General features: G+C 35.6%; 1 protein-coding gene across 1 annotated transcript in view; it reads left to right on the top strand.

The window, feature by feature from the left end:
• Window positions 1–23158, top strand: part of Dab (DAB adaptor protein) — a 199625-nt gene that overhangs the window by 39202 nt on the left and 137265 nt on the right. The window contains exon 4 of the mRNA XM_090390499.1: window positions 14342–14473. Within this exon, the coding sequence (XP_090246625.1) occupies window positions 14342–14473 (132 nt within the window). The remainder of the gene's footprint in view (window positions 1–14341; window positions 14474–23158) is intronic.

Genomic DNA, 23158 nt, shown 5'->3' with positions numbered 1-23158 from the left:
CCTAGGTTGCAACATGAGCATAAAGCTTCATTTCCTATACAGTTATCTTGATAGATTTCCAGAGAATTTAGGTATTGTAAGTGATGAACAAGGCGAAAGATTTCATCAAGACTTAAAAACTATGGAAGATCGGTACCAAGGAAGATGGGATTCTCACATGATGGCCGACTACTGTTGGAGTATTCAAAGGGATTGCCAAAACAGAACACACAACAGAAATTGCTACAAACAAAAATTTATTCCCTGAAACTCATGTGTAAGTAAAATTGTTATTTTTTTATATATATTCTTGTAATTTTTAATGAATATTGTTAAGTAGTTATGTATCTAATTATCAGCCTCTCTTGCATTCAAAGCGCCAGTACGTGCCATTGCAGGTTCTTACGCATTTATTTGTTTACTAACAAGCGAGAGCGGTGAGCGCTCTGATTCTGATCTGCGCACCGCTTTGAATAATAGGCTATATCTTCGGGAATTTTTCGAAATTCTTGATAAAAATTTAGGAACAGATTTTTAAAAGTACATACTTTCAGAAAATAATATTAAAAAATCGATTTTTTTGATTCCTCTAAATAGTACTTCCTCCTTAAAACTATCAAAAACTTACAAATTAGCAAAAAGAAAATGCCATAGAGGAAAAACCTGATGTGATAGAGAAAAATGGGTTTGATATTTGAAATCAGCGCACCCAAATTAGTAAAAAGCAAGTCTCATATAAAAGTCAGCAAAAATTGTGTTGGACTGTGTTATTAAACAATATATTCAAACAATGAAGACCATAAAGCGAAAGAGATTGCGTCAATGTTTAACACTAAATATGACAAGAAAATTCTTGAATTGAAAGACATTTCTAACGGAATGATGTAGACAAACTTCAAAATGAGAAACTGGACGATGCGAGAACGAACATTCTCAGGGGAATTTTTGAGTCATTATCAAGGACGACTGACATAAAGAAAAAGGAAAAACTAATCCTGAGACACTTTTGGAAGAAATAGAAATAGAGAAGTAACTTAAGGAATGGTTTTGATAAAATGGCAGAAATTAATTTTTTTGTCTCAGTGACTATTCCTTACTAGCATCCTGTTCCAGCACAAAGCTGACATAAATTTTCGATGGAATAGTTGTTGACATAGAAATATTTAAATAGATCAGAACAAAGGGCGTGTATGGGGATATAGAATAAAAATATCATCACAACTGTCAGCAAGATAAATATTAAAATTACAGTATGAAAAACGTAAGAAATTAAAAAAATAAAAATAATCAAGAAAGAATTAACTTGGACATCTTTGATTGAAATGCAGAAAGTCAAATGTGAAAACGAAAATACATACAGCAATCAGACAAAAGTTCCAACATTCTCCAGTTCCATGCTTCAAAAGTCATGGGATAAACGATGTCTTTTAATTTAATTGCATTTACTTCTGAAGCAGTAGAAAAGAAAAAAAAAACGTGTCGCTTAAGAATATATTAAAAAGAAAGCATTTATGAATAGTTAGAAATTGTATCCTTCATTATATTAACTTTATTTTATTAAAAGAAATTAAAATGAATGTGTTGATTATACATGAATTCATTATTGCTTTTGTACAGGGCAGAGTTATGTACTTAAGACATAACTTATTCAGAAAGAAGAATATTTAAATAGGAAATAATTCAATTACAATAATCTACATAAGTAATGAGTTAAGAGCCCGTTCGCAACCCCATTAAAAGTTTAAATAAGTAGTTATTATAGATATCATTAGTTGTGCCGAAGTCCCTGCGAGACATAAATTTATTCACTGGAAATTTAATACAGCCATCCACATTGAACTAAGTTAGTATCTTTAATTGCCAGAAAAGAGACTTAAATACTTCCTCTTTGATGGAAGGGTAAAATATCTATATTTCTCATCCGAGTACATAAACTCTCATCTACACTAAGAAATCAAAGTTTCTGAAACTGTAAGCATCACGAGAGTTTGAATTTGTACAACAAAATTGGAACATTCATCTGAATGTTCAAATAGATGTAATAACAATACACTGGCATCAAAAGAAAAAAGGAAAAGTATTACAACCCCTTCCCCTCTGATATGACTACAAAATCTAAACTTTTTTAGCTTTCTTGCATCCAAAAAATAAAAATATAAAATAAATTCATTTATCCTGAAAACTTTATGGAAGCCACAAATTATCCATTGCATTGCAAGCCAATCTCGAGAGCTTCGGATATTCACTTTGATGGACACCAATCCGTACGCAGAAGAAGACAAAAATCGGGATCTCGAATACAATAGTATCTGTTAAAGAAGATCTTTTACGAATGAGACATAATTTTGATGTTTGAAAGAATTAAATTGTGAAAATTGAGCAAATTTGAATTGAAGGCAAAAATCGACGTTAAAAAATGTTAAAAATGTACATTTATTTTTCTTAAAAATGGTTTTAGTCCGAAGATCGTGAGTCAAGGATTTAATATTTTATTTTGTAAAAGAAAATAGGCCTACGTATCAAGTATAGTTGTGATCTCAGGGAATTCTCGAAACTCTTGAGGACTGTGGCATCAGTCTTGAGTGATACCAATTCCCATTCCTAGTAATTAATACTTATATAAATAGTAAATTTGCGACACAATGCAAGTTATGTGTCTCGGGTATTACTGTCAGTGCACAATTCAGTGATTTGTTCTGATTAATTTAATAACAATGATATTTTGTATTTATTAAATTACTCCATAATGAGTAAAAAGTCAAGTCAGAAAATCACACTCTTAAGTTATTTTAAGAAAGATGAAACCGATAAGCATAGTAGCGAAGACACCAAAACAACAACAGAATCGTCGATTTCTGCAGAGGCTCTTTCAAATGTTCAAATGTAAAACATGCGTCTAAACATCGCTTATCGAGTATTAACAGTGAATGGTTTAAAAAATTCCATTGGTTAGTGGTGAAAGATAATGGAATGATGTGTTCCACATGTATGAAATACGAAAAGAGATGACCCACAAACAAGGAAGTGACTTGGGTAACTATGCCATGCACAAGACTTCTAGAAGAAAGCTTGGTTGACCATGAACAAAGCAAGTTACATGCTAATCTTGTTCAGATATAATTGAAAAACGTATACTAGAAGAAACTGGAATAGGGAAAATTGAAAAATCAATTTTAATTTTGAATAACTTGCAGAGAGATGCTTTTCTGGGAGCTTTAAGATCTACGTATTGGTTAGCAAAAAATGAGTTACCACATACTACATTATTTGAAAAATTGCTTGAGCATTGCAAAACTGCTCAAAGATAAAACAGAATGACTCATGATCAGCTGTCAATTGTGTAAACCACTAACTGGCTCTTGCTAGTGCCCAAGCAGCTGCTGAAGTGCCTTATTTAGTCATGTTTAATGAAATCTTAAGGCATTTGTTTTTCTTCTTCCAAAATTCCTCAGTCAGGATGGCTGGTTTAAACCAAATCCAATATATACTGAACAGTCCTCAGATTAAACTTAAAATGGCTAGTGACACTAGATGGCTGTCTCATGATTCTGCAATACAGTCTCTAAGTGAATGCATGGTGAGTGTTATAGCAGCATTGGAAAGAGAGGCTACCGAACGAAATGATATCACAGCTGAAGGTTTAAGTAAATATATCAGAACATACATTTTGTAGCTTCACTAATGATGCTTTCAGATATGTTACCGCATTTATCTAACTTGTCTAGATAATGGCAAAGGCAAGATGTTGACTTAACTGAAATAGAGCCAGTCTTAGAAGCCAGAAAACTATCCATCATGGAATTGAAAGACACTCCTGGCAGTCATTTTCAAAATCTTCATCAGCATCTTTCAGGTGAATGATCAGACCTTCACATTGATTATTCAGATTCTAATGTTATTACGTTTAAGACTACAATATGTGATAAATACATAGGCACAGTTATTAAACACCTAGAAGCAAGATTTCCATATATCCCAATCATTTCCTGCTTTTCAAGACTTTTCAATGCAGAACATGATGATCAACATCAGGCTTCTGAGATTCTTTTTGATTATTATTCTACAAATGGAAGTCCTGAAGTTTTAAATTATGAAAGTACTAAACTAGAATGGGCAGTTGCATCAAAAATGATTAATGGACAGTCATACAAAAATCTAGATCCAAGACAAATACTGCTGAAATTAGCAACAACATCTGAGCTCAAAGAGTTGTTTCCAAATTTAGCAAAACTAGCTGCTGTTTGACTGACCATACCTGTGAGCATAGCTGAATGTGCAAGGGGTTTCTCTGCATTAAAAATGATAAACACCTATATGAGGAATCGCATCAGTCAGAACGCTCTAAATAATCTAATGCTGATTTCATTGGAGGGACCAGATCCAACAGATTTTAATTACGAAAAAGCTGCTGACAACTGGACTTCTAAGAAGAAGAGAAGAATTAATGTATAGAATTTTAAGCTGAGGATTACAAGGTTTTTCATACTTAATGAGAAAATAAGAAAAATCCTAGGCTTGTTTGTTATAATTACTATATAAAATATTATCCTTGTTTGAAGTAATTTCTAATAAAATTACTATTTTAATTTGTTATGAAAAAGGGTCTTTCTTAACTCATTCAAAATTTTTGTACACCCAGCTAATGCTTCATTCCACCCAGCTGGTAAAAATTTCTGGGGAGAACACTATGTATATATAATAGATTCAGAGCTGAGTCGGATCAAGAAAATGACTATAGTGATACTGCTGAATTTTGCAAAGATATTTGATGGGATATCACATGGAACTCTGTTACACAAATTGGAACAAATGGGGATGAATGTGAAACTGGTAATATGGATGCTAAGGTGACTGATAGAAAGATACCAAACAGTAGTGTTTATGGAGGAACAGAATCCAGGACAGAGCATATCTAGCAGTGTACCACAAAGATCTGTGTCTGGATCACTATGTTTAATTTGTACATAAATAATATAGGGAGATTTGATGGGCAATATTGAATTGTTTGCTGAGATGCAAAATTGGGTATTGTAATAGTTAATCAAGGGAAGTAGAGAATTTGCAAGATAATTTAAATAGGCTGAGAGTATGGGCATGAGATAATGGGTGCCAATTGAATGTGGAAAAGTGTAAAGTTGGGATAAAAAGATTACAAGCTTTGTACCACGTTGATGGAACAGTACTCCAAGAAATTGATGAAGATAGGGATTTGGATGTGTTGATAAATAGGGTTGAAGTTCAGAGGGCATACATATTGCTAAGTTTGCCAAGGTAGTTCTTAGGATTACTTGGTTAATGAGGAACACACAAGCAGAGATAGGGAAGTTATCATGTCTGGATTACTGTGCTGTCTGGTCATCTGTGTTTCTTGGAGATGAGGAAATGGAGAGAATCCAGATTCATGCAACCAAGATGAGTAGTCTGTGAAATGCTCCCCTTGATGATAGATTGAAGGTGTTTTAAAAAAGTTGGTTGCTAGGTGGAAAAAAGGAACTGTGATAGAAACATTTAAGTTACTAAAAGGGTTTTATAGGATTGATGGAGAAGAAATATTTCAACACTTGACTAGAGTGGACAGAACAAGAGGTAATCACTGGAAATTAAGTTGATTGTGGTTAGCAAGGGTGTGAAAACTAGATTTTTCTTGGAAAATTGTGAATGTGTGAATAGGTTTTCAGAGTCAGTTGAGAGTATTTTCTTTGTCAGTGAGTTCAAGGAGAGGTATGAGATATTGTGTGGATAGTTTGGGTCTCCCATGATGAATTTTCAGACTCTATGGAGGTACCAGTGCAATAGTAATTTATTTATTTATTCATATGAAGTTTCCTCCCTTTTCTCCCCCATCCCTATTGGGGTAAGTTGAGCCCCCTCATGAGGGTTAAGTTAAGTATTTATGGCTGTAGATCCGTGTGTGTTCACAGGGCCGGTTTGCCTACTTGCAGGATGAAAAACCCCAGGTAAACTGGGGGGGAAAACCCTGCTGTCCATGCCCACGACCGGCTAACTTAGCTATAGCTGAAGAAGATCCTTAAGCTCCTCACGTCGGCGATGGGAATCGAACCCAGGACACTCCTTCCCCGGGCATATGGTTGCGAAGCGCTGAGCCCCTAGGCTAACCGTGCAGACAATGCAATAGTAATAATAATATTTCAGTACTTGAAAATATTCACTTATACTGAATGTGCTTGAAACATATGCATGTTTCAGAAATTTGGCTGGATAGATTATATAAAACCTGTTAAAAAATTCCAATTTTTTTTGTTTCACTCAGATCATTTTCTGAAGAACAAAAGAGTCAAACATGTGAAAGCTATATACTGCAATTACTCTACTCTAGTTGAGTGAAATTTAATGAAATCTAGGACTGTATAGTCTGGAAACCTCATAGTTCAGTTTTAAATTCAGTTTGCATATTTGGCAGAATTGACAAAAATATTCAAACTAATTCCATGTGAACTAGTTGGATGCTAATGAAATTTATCATCTAGGATCTCTCTCTTTTAATAGGTTCCTAAATGAAATCCAAAGAAACGATGAAGTGGCAATAGTATTTAGCACTCAGCATGAAGATAAACTTCTTGATGCAAGGCTGTTTTAAGTCAGATAATGTGGACAAATTGGAAATTGGACACTAATTTGTTGCATAGAAGGTTTTAGTGTTTAAAAAAAAAAATCCATTTGTAATATGTATGTGTGGTAGGGGAGAATAGCTGATGTAATGAAAAATGAAAAGCTGTTTTTTATGGGAGAACTAAGCAACAGAGTGGCAAACGAACTCCAAATGTAATGTTGGAGAAAAGTACAGTCTGGTATTAGAAGGTGCACAAGGTCTGTTTTCCAGGAGGGAGGATGAGCAGGGTGATATATGCTTTGCATATTAGAAGTAAGCAAATGAGGTAGTTAGTGGTGGCACTAGGAATGAATTATTTGGTCAGACATGGGGAGAATGTGAGGATGGCTGTCAGGAGTTTATTGAAGAGAGTGAAAGATAACAGTCTAGTGGGAAAGGATAGTTGGTGTGTTGCCTGTTTATGACAGTGATGAGTTGAGACATTGAGTGAGAATCATGAATGGCATGCTAGCAATATGCGTGAGGAAAAAGGATTGTAGTTTGTTGATTGTGGAATGCATTTGAGAAGTGAATGGAATTGTATAAAAGAGATGGATTTGGTGTGAATCATCTGGAGAGACTGTTGCTAGAAGGTAGGATAATGAGTGATGTGAAGAAGGAATCAAAAGAAGTCAGAGGTGATGTGAACAAGCAGGAGAGTGTATCAGATGAGACTGAAGTATTTATGAATGGGATGAGAATGTGAGAACGGAATACAAGCTGAACAGGGAAGCAGGAGAGTGAGGGGTAGAGTCAGGTGATACAGTTGAGTGCATTCTGAAAGCAATAACGACTGTATGTATGTATGGGAATAATCAGCATGAAAGTGGGATGGCCTGAGATGCATGTTGAGTAGTTGAATTTGAGGAGTGATGAGGTAAAGAGTTATTTGTAGTGGGCTAAGGCTATTTTTTGTTCTATTTTTACCAATTTTATATATATATATATTTTTTTTTTTTACATAGTCTGGAAACCCTGCTCTAGAGACCAAACATATGGAACTTTTTCAAGCCACTTCAGGGCTCCAGTAAGTGGACACTGGTCTTACACCTCGCAATGAAATTCATCTCCCACCTAAAGACAATCACAAACATCCATGCCTGAATTCTAATTCTCAGCCTGTTAGTTGGGTACGCTAACCACTTGGCTAACTAGACCAGCAGTTACGAAAGCCAGAAGTATCAGGAATGAATAAAAAGAGATAAAATTGTTGCATGGATGAAAATGGTATGGATGACTATAATGCTTTCGTGAGGATAAGGAGGGCAAAAGAGGAAGGAATAGCAGCGCTGATGATGATACCAGATGAATTATGTCTGTACAAGGTTGAGATACAAGGAGAAATAGTGGCAGTAGTTTTGAAGCAGTATGGTGTGAGGCAGAAATGTGAAAGGTATTGACAAAGAAATTGTATAGATAAGTTGGCTTAGTGAGTGAAGAGTGATTTTAATTATGGTCCATATTACTAGTCCATAGTGGCCATGTCCTCTTGAAGAGGTAATAGAGCTCATCTCTTATTTTATAAAATGTTTCATTATCATGTTTATCTGCAGTAGTTATACACAGTAAAACCTCCTTATACGAACCTCCAATTATGAAGAAATCGTTTTACGAACTTTTCCATTAAAAAATAATTGTACCAATTGGCGAACGTGAGCCGGCATTATCTCTGCAGTGGTTGATCAGTTCGCGTCAGTGCATGTGAATTCAAGTGCTGTGAATCCACTCTTCAGTATGTATCATAATTTTGATAAATGTACTCTCTAATTAAAAGTGGTTTTTTTTTTTTCAGTTGTGGTGTTTATTTAATAATTAGTTAATACGGCTCTTAAAAAGTGCAGTGATAAAAATAAACAGAAAAAGAGAGTACCCAGACCAACTATTAAAACTCTAGGTGGTAAAATGGAACTCATATTTTTGAACTTCCTAAAAATTATAACATGGCAAAATCAACAATTTGTACTGTTATTAAAAATAGAGACGCAATTAAAAAGGCTGATGAGTCAAAATAAGTGAAAACTTTGTATCCTAAAAGATCTCTGCTTGTTGAGGAAATGAAGAAACTTTTCTTAGTGTGGATTAATGATAAACAAATGGCAAGTGATAGTATTTCGGAGGCAATAATTTGCAAAAAAAAGCTAAGCAACCTTAAGCGTTCAACCCCGCAATCTAGTGACGATTTTAAAGAGAACTGGGATCCATAGTATAGTAAGGCATGGAGCGGCTGTCAGTGCTAACAAAGAGGCTGCTAATCAATTTGCGGATGAATGTAAAACTTGTGTATAGGAGGAGGATTTATTCCTCAGCAAGTGTTTAATTGTGGCGAGACAGGACTTTTCTGGAGAAAAATGCCTCCAGAAAGAAGTGAAAGCACTGCTAGGACACAAACCAATGAAGAAACTGTTAACTCTCTTGTGTACCCAACATTTCTATGGAGAGTGACTAACCTTGAAAACAATTTCCTCCCTCCTCCCCCTCCCTATATATCTTCAGTAAAGGTAAGGTTCATGTTATACAATATTCTGATTTTTATTTTATTATTTTATTTTAATTATGATAATAGGTGAAAATTTTTCATGTGGAACGGATTAATTTATTTTACATTAATTACTGTGGTAAAAATAGTTTCTTATTATGAACTTTTCGTTATATGAACAGCCTTCTGGAACGAATTAAGTTTGCAAAATGAAATTTTACTGTATATATAAATTATCTTTAGTTTTACTGATTCGTCTTTTATTTACATTGGTATACTTATCCAGAACATGAAATAAAGTTCTGGGATATTTGTTGTTCACAACAGTTGAATTTCCTGACAATTTTTGTGGCACTTTCAGTAAATGTTTTTCATCAGTTTCGTGAAAGTGTTCAGAATCTGATTTATCTGACTCTTTGGTATCTCATTTCAAGTATGTGCATTATTAGTGTCTTTGTATCATATGTAATATTTCTTAGCTCACTGAGATAAAGGATGTCTGAATGCTATGTAGCCTGACATCCTTTATCAGGCTAGGTTACATCTTCACTTATTGTTTGATTAGAGTACTAATCAAATTGTCATTTGCTGCCATGGAGTACTTAAAGAACTGCTGCACTCTTGCAAACATGTGAATTAATCTATTCTGTTTTTCAGGTTATCTTGGAAGTAGCAGAATAAGCAACATTTCCGGCTTTTCTTACCATTCGAACTATAGGCTTATGCTGCATAAAATTGTTACTTAAATTTCTTACGTTATCACATCGTGTGATACTTTGTATATAATTATTTTACTACTTCTTTTCTTGCCAATGCTAGAATTATGTTTCATACCATTAAATGGTTACAGGGAATTTTTTTTTGGAAAATGCAATTATCTATTATGTGGTCTCTGCCAACCACTGACTTTACCCTAAACATGGCGGAGATGACTGGTGGTGTTGGCTCTTGTATTTCCACTCATGGTAGTCCTAAATTAGTAACGCATCCTAAAGGCAAACCTCTGAGAAACACTGAAAAGCCCATCATACTAAATGTTTATGCTCGTTTACGGACGAGAAATCCTGATGAAACAGCGGGCAATATTGTGAAGCAAACAGCAGAACTGTCGCCAGTATGCTGCATGTAAAAGGAACTGACCACGACAGGATAACTGTGTATGCTGGGGAAGAAGAGGCCTAGCGACATAGGACTACACACATGCTCGGTGAAATACGACTTAACGCTGTCAGCAATTCATCAGAAAGTGCACGATTTTTTCCAAAAGAACGAAATTCCTATGATATATAAAGTAATGACTTCTGTAAACAGTGAAGATCTCCCTCACATTTCATTAACAACAACTTTACCGTTGTTAAAGGACCTTGGTTTCCTGACAGAATGCAAATACTGGCGTCACCAGTATTTGCATTCTGTCAGGAAATCGTCACAATTGATGAAAAATTTATTATACAGAATCCAGGGTGAATGCCAGTCATACCTGCACTAAAGTTCTCCAGGACATGACAGTAAAAATTGCTCGTCAAGCATTTTTGTTGATCTTAATGACAGGCCTGAAAGCACTGAGTGGAAAGGGATCTCGTATAATCATAACGCATGCTGGCAGCAAAGACGGATTTATACCAGGGCGCCATTGAAATTTTAAGCACAGAAATCACAAGGCGATTATCATAAGGAAATGAATGGAAAGCACTATGAACATTGGTTCATGAACATGTTTTTGCCAAACATTGATCCTGACAGCTGTTATGGACAATGCACCTTACCATTCTGTCCATTTGGGAAATGTTAAGTTTTGAATTTAGCTGAAAATTAATTAATTTACGTTTCCTTCAGACTTAACGTGTTTGCACTTTTGAACATATATTGACATATCAGATGTGCTAAATTACTTGTGACTTACCAGAAACATTACTAAATTCAGGTTATTTATCCATAATTCATTTTGGAATAGAAATATTGTGAATTGTTTGTGATTTAAGCTATGTTACTTTTGTGTAAATACTTGTAAATTTGCTGGGAAAAAAGTTAATCGGATTAGGTGCAATGGCCTGAAGCTGAACATGTGAAATAAGTATGCGTGCACCAAGAACAGCAAGCACGCAGATCCCCCCCCCCTACACACACTCACATCGAGGAGCACTCTAGGGAGAGTGTGTCGCTACGTACTAGGAGATGTAGGGTGACTCAGACAAAGGGGAGGGGGGAAAGCAATCTCATAGAAAGAAAGGATGGCACGCAATTTAAAAAAGGTAGTAGTGCCTAAGAGAGGGCTTTTTTGGTCGCTTTTCGTTAGGTTTTGGAACCTCCTTGTGGCACCTTCTCACCCCATGTTTCGACGAGGTCATCGAGACAAAGACTGAAGGAGCATGCCGTGATGTTCATGAAAGCTTGCCGGTCAACGTTTAGCCCAGCGGAAGGCGGTTTCCGATTCCCCAGGAAATAGCTGAGCCGTGTTGAACCAGTTGACGAGAAAGCAACGGGCAATTATTTTCGGCAGTGGAGATATGTCCTGTCCGGACAACCAGTAGAACACTACAGATAACATAGAATGAGCCTGGAATCAAGAAGAGAAAGTTCAGTCGTGATGAATGAGATGGCCAAGAATAGTCCCCCAGCAAATGGTAATGTAAACCGTATGTCTTGTTAAGTAACTGTGTTATGGGAGAAAGATTGTAAATTTAGGAAGGACATTAATTTTTTTTTGAGGTTATTAATTATGCTAAGGACTTGAGAGATAGTTAGATTTTGAAGTAGCGATAATATATGAAAATTTGAAGGAATTAGTGCAGAAGCATGTGGAGGTTACTTTGTGATTTGATAAGTGATTAATCCTTAGCCTTGAAGTGAAATGTATAAAAGTGCATGGCTGTTCATAGATAGAATTGCATACTTGAATTGTGTTGCATGCTGTGAGAAATCTAGAAGGTTTTGATTATTATATTCATTCTTTGATATTAGTGAAATTATATGTCAGTGTCTATTTATAATGTGTATATGTCTGAATTGAAATTAAATGTTCTTTTCTTTAAGTTTAACTAGTGTCTTGCCTGATTTTATATTTCTATTGCACCTTCTCATAAAATTCGAACCAAAGCAGGAGATAAATTGATAAGGGAGGCTATGACTGCAAAATAAGCTTAAGTGATTTAAGATAGTATACTAAACTGAGTTCTGGTTCCTTGATTTTGTGCTATTCAATAATATAGGATTCAGGGTGGTGCGGTATAATAGAAATTTTCCCTGAATCCGAAGAAGGAATCAGAACCAGTACTGAAACAAAAGGGATCAGCATTGTCCAGTAGTAACCCCTTTATCTTCAAAAACCATGTACACCATTCTTAAGAGTACGGCCCTGAGTGCATCTTAAGAAGGATAGAAAATTAGAGCATATTATATTGATGAAACTAAACCAAGAGATTTAAGAAAAGAATTAAGTAAGAGTTATTCAAAGAAATTAAGTAAAAGTAATTAAAGTAAATAACATATATTAAAAATAAACCATATATTTAACAATGGAGTAAATATAAACCTAACAAAAATGTGCCATCTCAGGCTACATGCAAAAAGGACATTCAGAAGTGGCTGAAGGAAAAAGGAATTGATTTTAGTTCTGATATGGTGAAAACAGAACTCTTGAACTTGGTGACAAATGTCAAGAGTCAGTTTCAAAAATATTACATTGACAGTATTGGCGAACAGAAAGGATACATGCAGTTATTTGTTTTCCATCATACCATTGTGAACTGAACCCCCATCGAACTCATCTGGGCACAAATTAAGGGGCATGTTGCAGCTAAAAATACAACTTTCAAAATTTCAGATGTTGAAAGACTGGTCATGGAAGGATTTCAAAAAAATTACTGAGTGCACATGGAACAGTTGCATAACCCATGTTATTGAAGAAGAAAAATTCTGGGCCCTTGATTGAATGATAGATGAGGTGGTGGAAACGTGTGCTTCACGGTAGATGACAGCTATGAATCTTTATTTAGTGAAGATGCACAATCTGATGATACTACCCACAGCCCGAGTGGTGTTGAGGAGCTTCTTCATTAAATTAATGGAGGGATAAGAGTGTTTATGTATATATTATTATAATAAAATGTCATGTTGGGAAATGTGCGTTGTGGCAAGTGTAGTAACGTAAACAATCGCTGCTTATCTTAAGCCAGTTTATAATAAACTATATGACATCTACTTTGTTACAGCCTATCAATTCCAGAAAATCCAAAGGCACACACGTATAGAGTCATCTTAGCCGTGCAATTTCATATTAGCATGTCATACATAAAATTACATTACACATAATGTAATGTCATACATAAAATAGTGTGATTCAGGCAATGATGGCTTTTAGGGGATTTTCTATGCACCTGTTTAGTTACAAATGCGACGTGCTTCACTGTTGCCATAGTAACAGCGAACTAATATCCCACTGCCTTCGGAAGCGGTACGGCTTGTAGTATATTTCTTTACTTCCAAGATAACCTGAAAAAGAATATAGTCGTATTGCGTCTTCAGCTATCAAGAGGTGGCCCCTGGTAGCTGTAATTTGCTACTATTACTGACAGCTTCTATTTTCCTCATGACATTCAAGTCTGCTATTACAAGATCAGCATCCATGGTATAGAGAACTTTGGAACAAAGTTCAGAAACAAATGTGAATTTCTTTAGGATATAATTTTCATGGAAAGCTTAAAAAGGAGAGCTGTTTCAAAGAATGGAAGTGAATGAACATTTATCAAAGTTAGTGTTGTCAGCTATAAGGAAGCAAGCCAGGAATGTGTAATATTATACTAGATAGAAGACTAGTATTTATTGTAGGGTTGACCTGTACATAATGAAGAACTGGTTCAAGAAAGAGAACAAGTTGGTGTGAAAGAAAAATTTTCTTTATTTTGGTTTATTAGTCAGATACAAATGTAGGTTTTTGCATGAAAAGGGGAGAAAAAAAGAATTATGGTTAAACCTCTTAGATATATGTGCAGTTTTTAATAGACTTTTGTTACAGTCATCTCTCACTGAATTATAAATAAATAAATAAACTGATGAAGATAAAAGTTAGTGGAGAGTTTGCAATAATGAATTTTCTATAGACTATGGAATATATTGAATGAACATTGACTATAGGATTGTGACTGCAATTTTTCAGTAGTTTGCTATATTGATTGTTCACAATGTCATTTGCTAAAGTGAGAAGTGATTGTATGTACTCACATTGATATATGTAAGAAATATGCATATTCACATATCTTGATTAAATATTTTTATAGGAAATCCATCACCATCCTGTTCACAAAATATCATTCATTTCTCAAGACATAAGTGATGCCAGAGCATTTGGCTACGTATATGGTTGTCCACAAACAGGCCATCAGTTCTTTGGAATAAAAACCGAAAGGGCTGTATGTACCAAGTTTATTGTGTCAATAATAAAAATAGGAAGGAAATCAAAAGTCAGAATTTCTGAAATTTGGTTTCTAGTTTTTAATATTTTCTCATTTTTCTGAAATTATTTAGTATTATTTTATTATTATTTTAACATGAATTTTCTGCTTAAAAAAGGAGAAAGATCCATCTTATTTTATAATCCTATATCAAAAAAAAGTCAGTGTTAAACAAGTGGTGTTTGATAATATGTTAAATCAGGTTTATGTTAATGTTTTAATAAAAGCTTCACAAACCATTGCTTGTTTCATTTGCAGCTCTAGTTTTGATATGACTACACTAATTTCTTATATTGTGTTTTTTGTGAATTAAAGCACTGAAGATTTTTTAATATGTTTTAATGTGCTATGCTATTAGCTAGTCATCTGATGAAATGTTTTATAACTGGCTCATGTTTTTTTCAGTGCCACTTTCTTCATTAGTTCTAGTTTCTATTCTTTAGCTGTATAAGAATAATCAGTATGCTTTCTCTTACTTTCCTTTGTAGATTTACAAAAGGCATATGATTTTGTAAATTGCATAAAAGTATATGAAAAGTACTCAAGAGAGAAGCTATTTAAAACACTATAGTAGAAAGAATTTGGAGTGGGGTGTGGAACGAAGCCTTCTTTCCAGCAAGAGTAATTTCTGTAACTTGAACAGGCCAAGTACTTGGACAAGGGAGTGGAAAGAGTATTCTGACTATGAAAGAAAGAGAAGTCATGGAGATTGTTCCACTTGGTAGTGATAAGATTCCATAGGGCATGAGGTCAGAGATTGGCTGAGAGAATGGCACACTATAGAAAGAAACTTGCACAAAACTTGTATGAGTTGCTGAGAAGAGGTCACCTCTTCTCAGTAACTCATACAAATTTTCCTTCCGAGTAGACTGTAGACGCCACGTCCAGTCTACTGAGAAGGAAAATTTGATAAGAAAACATTTAGTTCTGAGAGAGTAGGAAAGTATTCTAGTTGATACTTGAACAATATGTGTGATTTCTTACAGCCAACGTCTCTTCTTTTTCTTCTTATGATGATCTGGTCATTAGAAAAGGGAAAATGACTTCACTATTTCTTTAGTTCTAATGTAGAGAGTGAAGAAAATCAAGCTTCACTGATAGGAAGTTAGGGAAAATGAGTTTTCAGTATTATAGATTTCATTATCTGGCATGTCATATCAGGCTACACAGAGGCATAAATCCTTAAGGCAGAAGGAATTATGTTGAGTGGTTTGATTCAAGATCTATAATAACTGTAGCAGCTGTTTGATGTTCAATCAAATACAAGAAATTAGGCCTAGTTGTATGTAATAACTCGTGGTTGTATTGTATATCATTCATGTTTGCATTTATGCTGTAAATGTTGAAGTTTTGATTTTAAGTGATGAGATTTATTTTGAGGAGGTATTTTTTTTAACTGTAGTGACACATAATTGTTTTTCTTCCTTATTTGTAAATCCCACCCAGGAATGGGCTAAGGGTTAGATAATCCAGAAACCCTACTCTGTTGAAGAAACAATGAAGCTTTTCATGCTTCCATGAAGCACAGAGAGGGGCTTATTCTGAGTGATTCGGTTTATATAACTCTTAAAGACATTTACCAAACATCCACTTAGGGATAGACAATATATTGGTTGGATCATAGATTGGCTCTCTAAACGATACCAACACAGGTTGTGTATGATGGAACAGTGTCTCAAAAAAAGAAGGGTAACCAGTGGTTTGCCCCAGGGTTCTGTTCTTGAAGAACCCTGCTGTTTAACTTGTTTGTAAACAATATATCATGTGGACTGATTGGGGATCTTCAGTTATTTGCTGATGATGCAAAGTTGGGAAGAATTATAAGTAGCACTGCTGATGCTGAATCCCTTCAGGAAGATTTAAATAGACTTTTTACTTGGACAAAAGAGTGGGGTTGTAGTTTTAATATCAATAAGTGCAAGGTGTTGCATTTTGGAAATTTTACATTTTGCAGAAATGTAATTCTGTATACTATATCGATGGTGCTGTACTGCAGGAAGTGGATGAGATTAGAGATTTGGGAGTGATGGTTGACAGTAGACTGAAGTTTAGAGGGCATATTGCTAGGGTTGCAAAGGTTGCACATCGTAGTACTGCTATGATAAGAAGTACTCTAACATGCAAGGATAAGGAAGTGGGTGTGCCACTGTATAAGGCACTGATCAGACCATTTTCCCATTCATGTGTCGTCTCCTATTTAGGAGGCTGACTACCATGATGTGACTCGTCGTTACGCCCATAGTTAACCATATGTGGTGAGGATCCTATCTCTTCCACATATTCTTTTAAGTATTCATGACTGTAATCCGTGTATGTTCATGGGGGGGTGTAGCTTGCCTGTTCTGAGGGACGAAAACCCTTTACCTCCGTATGAGACTGGCTAACTAATCTTTAGTTGCAAGAGACCAGATAAAGGTTCCTCACGTCATAGACGGGAATCGAACCCAGGTCTTTGCGACCAAAGGGCTTCATCTATACCGACTGAGCTACTGGTCAGACCACACTTGGACTATTGTGCTGAGATCTGGTCACCTGTTTTTCAATGTGATGTGGAGACATTGGAGAGGGTTCAGAGATGAGTGACTAAGATCAGGACTTTGGAATGCTGTCTATGGGGAGAGGTTGAAGAGATGTGGATTGCAGAGTTTGGTGGATAGGACGAAGAGAGGTGATATGATACAGATGTTTAAGTTAGTGACAGGATTAATCCAGAGGAGATTATAAAAAGTGTAGAAGGTGAGAGGGGAAGTTCCAAAGGTCATTCCTGAAGTTGTGTAAAAGTGCGGTGAGGAATAGATTTTTTACATGGGGAATTGTCAGTGAATGGAATGCATTGTCAGAATGTGTTGTTAATGCAAGGGTGTTAAGGACTTTAAGATTCTATATGATAAATATGTTGTCAGTTGAATGTACCTCCTACGATGAGTCTGTCGACTCCATGGAGGGTGCAATAATAATAATTACTGTGGATTAAGCATGTATTTAGACTTAAGTGCTGATTGAAGCTCATATGTTATGCTTTAACGAAATAAAGACTTGTTCTGATCAGAAATCATTCTTGCTGGAATGAATCCTTTATTCCACACACACTACTCAAAATTTCTTCTGCTCTCCTTTTGGTTTTCCAGCAACAGATATCTGTGCCAGTTGATGGCAGTGGAGTCTTTGAACATCTTTAGGTGGTAGATAAATTTGCATGGTTTAGATCAATTAAATTGCTTACTAGAGATCTAAAGTAGTTCTGTATTTGGTTTCCAGATTATATAATCCTTATCTTATCCACAGTGATAATGTGTGATAGTTCATAATTTTTCATAGGTGACATTGACATAAAAAAAATTTGACTTCTAGTGTCACTAAAAGGCAACTGGACTCCAATGACAGAAAAAGAAACCAATCAGCAGAGAGAGAGAGAGAGAGAGAGAGAGAAACAGATCAGCAGGGGTTAAACTCCACTGATCTGTTTTTCTCTCTCTCTCTCTCTCTCTGTCATCCAGATGTTATTATAACAACATGTAAGTTGACCTCCTGGCATTATTCTTTTCCTGTAAACCCTGCATGGAGGACCAATGGCAAATCAGTCCTTACTATATCAGAAACAGTGCACCACCTCAAGCAGCCTTTCACTGGAAAGAAATTGGAGGATATTAAATAACCTAAATGTGAAAAGTCTTCCAGTCCACCTCCACCACTACTAAAACTGTAGTTTGTGTGGGCACATGGTTAGAGAAAAAACAGAAATCTGTTAATATGTTTCTTGAAGAACTGAGGGTTCTGATCATTGGGGAAAACAGTGTGGGGAAGACTGTTCCAAAGAGCAAAGGTATAGATAATGAATGTGGAAGATGAGAAGTCAGTTTGATAAGTTTGAACTAAATCATACTGTGTATGGGCATTAACTAGCAGCTGCTTGTGTTTGTACATGAATTTAGGAATGTGGAGTGCTGTTAGTGGCCAGTTCAGTGAAGCATTGCCCATGGATGTAGAAACACCATTTATGAGAAAACACTAGAGGAAATCATTGGGAGGGGGAGAGAGAGAGAGAGAGAGAGAGAAAGGTTATTAGTTAAGTGAATAGCTCTCTTCTAAATATATTCAAGCATTCTGATCAAAGTCTTGGGTGCACCACCCCAAATGTGATAACCTTATTCTAAGGTCAGACAGATCTGAGATTTATAAGTGTTAACAAAATTATATTACTTATGGGAATATCATATTGTATTCCTAAGGTTTAGGAACATAAATAGGAGTGAAAAGAGTGAATCATGAAATTATGCTGGAGCTTCTGAGAAGGAGGATGTTATGGAGTAGATGTAAAGAACAGATTACTCATTAGCAGCATGAGAATTATAAGGTACAGGTTAGGAAGGAGATTGGCTGAATCAGTAAAGCAATCCCTGGAGAATTCTAGGTATGTTGCTAATAGAAAAAAGGACGGTGAATATGGAAGACTGACCGCTCGTGATTGACTTCGTTACTGGAGATGAAACATGAAAAGCTCACATCTGCTGATGTAGTGGAAATCTTCAATGAATATTTCATTAGTGTATTTAAGTAGGGGATTGTGAGTACTGTTGAATAACAATAGGAAAGATGACTGAGGACTGACAGGTAAAAAAATGGAAAGTTGTTCAGAATAAATAGCAAGTAACTTTGATGTTAATAAGGCTGCAGGATTGGATGAATTATCGGCATGTATATTACATGAATATGTGAAAGAGCTGGCAGTGCCTTTGATTTGGTAACAGGAGTCCAGCACTAGGAACAGTCCCTCAAATTGTGGAACAGAGGAAAGGGAAGAATCCAAGTCAGTGGTGTCAAATTATTGGCCTGTATATCAAGTATTGTGGTGAAGGTATTAGAGAGGCTGGTTACACACAGAATACAAACAAACCTTGGATTAATGAGAATGGAAATTATTTGAGAGAGCAGCACGGGTTTGTTGAGTAGAAGCCTTGCTTCGGTAACTTGGTTATGCTTTTTAATAGTGTGACTAGTGTATTGGAGACAGCAGATACTTAATCATTTTGCTGGACTTTGATCAATCATTTAATAGGTACCACATGATTATATATTGTTCAAATTGAGCATGAGGATCGATAGTCATTTGATTCAAAAACACAAGAAAATAAGTAAATAATATTTACTTAAAAGCCATATATTTCAGCCTGAATATTACAGGCCATCATCATCAGTGACAACCTTAGTTAATTATAAGGTAGAATACAAACAGTGGATTGATTTGAAACAGTGAGAGCTGCAGAATGTTATACATAAAACAATGCAAGGGAACTGTATTATGAAACAAAAAAAAACCTTTAATGATGTTTGATTAGATTGACTCTCCTATACCTTATATAGTGAGAGGCAGTTGTTCCAATTTAAGCTCAGATGATGAAGTAAGGCTTCAGTGCTTTCTTTAAATAAACGTTCAAATTTATAATCTTTAAAGGTACCTGTGGCATGACTATAAACAACAACATCGTATGATAACCACAGTAATTAACTTTAATGAAATGAAAGTACAGATATTTCATACTGAAAATAACAGTACATCATCAGTGCATAGAAAAGAAGCAAATCAAACAAACAGGAATACAGGGCATATACAATAATCAGTTTACCAATTAAAAATTGTTGCCATTTGCTAGAAATTAATATATTAATAAATAATGTTATTAGGGATGCTTTAGGGTCAAAGCTGTATAACTGAGAGGAGACCTCCACATAGCCTTTAAAGGAATGCGGAGAACCGACCAGGGCTTCTGACCTAATGTCCAATCCTCACCTTCTCGTGGTGCACCCTGATGGGTATCTACACGGATGCTGAACGAATGAGGATGGGCTGGCAATTTGGTATTAAGCTGACCAAATTGTATTCATATTGGTTAAACCAAAATACAAAATGATGGTACAACATGACAAAATTTCATGCCGGCTGGGGCATTGCCCGGTTAAACAAGGCCCCCGTTGTTTTTGCCAGGGAACCAGGGTGAACAGCGAAAAGTCAGCTACTGGAACAAATCTGAAAACAATACCCAAATCAGCATCACCAGAGTTAAAGATCGGTATTATCAACATAAGAAGCCTGAATGGCAAAGAAATGGAGCTAGCTGAGGAATTAGATAAGTACCAGATCGACATAATAGGGGTGACTGAAACAAAAAAAGACAAAAACTGGTGAGATCTTTCTGAGCAATAAATACAAAATGTTATATATTCAGACAATGACAATCAAGGAAAGGAAGGAGTAGCCATAGTATTCAACACAAAATACAAGGCTAATCTTCTTGAATGGCAGGCAGTGTCAAGTAAAGTGATTTGGGCAAATATGAAAATGGGGAACCTGGACAATGAGACTTATTTGTGCCTATGGTCCCACAGAAGGTTCTACTAAGGTAGAAGTGGAGGAATTTTTTGAGGCTCTAGAGAAAGCTACTGACACAATGAAAAAGGAAAAGTTGGTCCTTGTTGGGGATCTAAATAGCAGAGTAAGAAGTGATTGTCAGACATACAAAAATGTTTTGGGAAAATTTGGAGAATAGAGCAAAGCTAATAATAATGGCAAATACCTGTTGGATTTCTGCTCAGGACATGGACTGGTTATTACCAATACTATGTTACAACATAAAAATGTGCACAAATTCACATGGAGAGAAGAGGCAAGGAATAAGAAAAGTCTCATTGACTATGTTATTGTTGATAGTGATGTTTTCTCCCTGTTGCAGGACACCAGAGTGTACAGAGGATTTGAAAGTGAAAGCAATCACTATTTAGTCTTGAGCAGGATAAAATTGAATTTCATATTGAAAAGAATAACATGTAAGAAAGTTTTAAAGGTAATAAAAGTTGAGCAGCTCTCAGATGTGAACTGTAGACTAAAATACACAAAGATTATTGAAGGAAAAATGAAAGAGTTTTGAGAACAGGAACCAAACCTTTGAGATTCACTGGCAAGCCTTGAAGAAAACCCTGATTGATTCAACAGGAGAGGCATGTGGTGAAGTTGCCTGCAAGGATAGAAAAATTAGAACTCCATGGTGGACACAGGAAGTTAAAGAGGCAGTGAATGAAAAGAAGAGAGCATATCGAAAGTTCCTGGGAAATAAGTCAGCTTGTGCTCTTAGAGAATACAGAGACAAATGTAAGAAAGCTAAACAAAAGTCATGGGAGGACTTTGGCAAGAACATAGAAAATAAATATCAAGAAGGTGGCAAAATATTCTGGAGGTTGTTGAAGAAGCTTAGGAATGGAGGAAAGAGTGCTGTAAAAGGAGTTAGAGATGATAAAGGTGAAACGAAAACAGGAGAAAAAGATATCCTTGAAGTATGCAGTAAATACTTTGAAAAACTGCTAAATGAAAGAAGCAGTGATGACAGCACCGTCTTAAAAAAGCACTGACCATGCATGCAGTCAGGATTACATATCCATACTTGAAGTAGAAAAAAGCCATCAAAGGCTTGAAATGTGGAAAGGCAGCAGGAGTAGATTATATTCGACCAGAAATGCTTAAGTATGGCGGTATAAAAGTCTTACAGTGGCTGCACTGCATAGTTCAGAATGCGTGGACAGAGGGACGAATTCCCAATGATTGGAGTAGAGCTATCATGGTACCTATATATATAAAAAGGGAAATAAAACTGAATGTGAGAATTACAGAGGTATATCCCTACTGATTGTTCATGGTAAGATCTATGCAAGTATACTTGAAACGGTTGAGAAGAATTGTGGAAGAAAAGTTTGGTGAAGAACAAGCTGGATTCAGGTCAAATAGAGGCTGTCAGGATCAGATCTTCACTTTACGACAGATAGTGGAGAAATCATGGGAATATAACAAAGATCTGTATTTAAGTTTTGTAGATTTGGAAAAGGCATATGACAAGGTGCCAAGACAGAAGCTATTCAATACGCTACAGTTATATGGTGTCAATGGGGCATTATATCAAGCAATACTTAGTCTTTATTTGAGTTGTAAGTCAGCAGTTAGAATTGAAAGAAGTACAGGAAGATGGTTTAATGTTAAATCTGGTGTGAGACAAGGATGTACATTATCCCCTCTGTTATTCATTATCTATATGGATCACATTATGAAGGAAGGTGGTATTAAACATGATATCAAAATTGGAGATGTTAATGTCAGCTCTTTGCTTTATGTGGACAATGTTATACTTCTAAATAAATCTGCTACAAGTCTGCAAGATTCTTTGACTAAATTGAATAACTGTTTTAATAGATATGGTATGAAGGCCAGTAATACAAAGACAATGAAAATAACGCAGAATTATTGACAATGTCAACTGTGTTGTGAATGGAGAACCTGTGGAACAAGTAAAACATTTCAGCTACTTAGGCATAATTTTTACTGAAGATGGTAAATTAAATATATAAAAAGACAACAGAATCAGCAAAACTGGTATGGTAGGAAGTCAATTGAATAAATTCATATGGAATAAGAGAGAAATTAGTCGGAACACTAAATTAGCTGTATACAAGACAGTGTTCAAATCAGTTTTAATTTATTGATCTGAGAGCTGGTTCAGAAGTAAAACACTTGACCAAAGACTAGAGACCACAGATATGAGAGTCCTGAATAAGATTATGAGATTGGAAAGATTGGCAAAACAAGTGTTCTCTGCCAAGTTG

Source organism: Typopeltis vanoorti, chromosome 3, assembly GCF_054136105.1.
Source record: "Typopeltis vanoorti isolate ZY-2024b chromosome 3, IOZ_Tvanoo_1.0, whole genome shotgun sequence".
Lineage (NCBI taxonomy): Eukaryota > Metazoa > Arthropoda > Arachnida > Uropygi > Thelyphonidae > Typopeltis > Typopeltis vanoorti.
The sequence above is the reverse complement of the archived record's forward strand: the minus strand, read 5'-3'. Positions and strand labels throughout refer to the sequence as shown.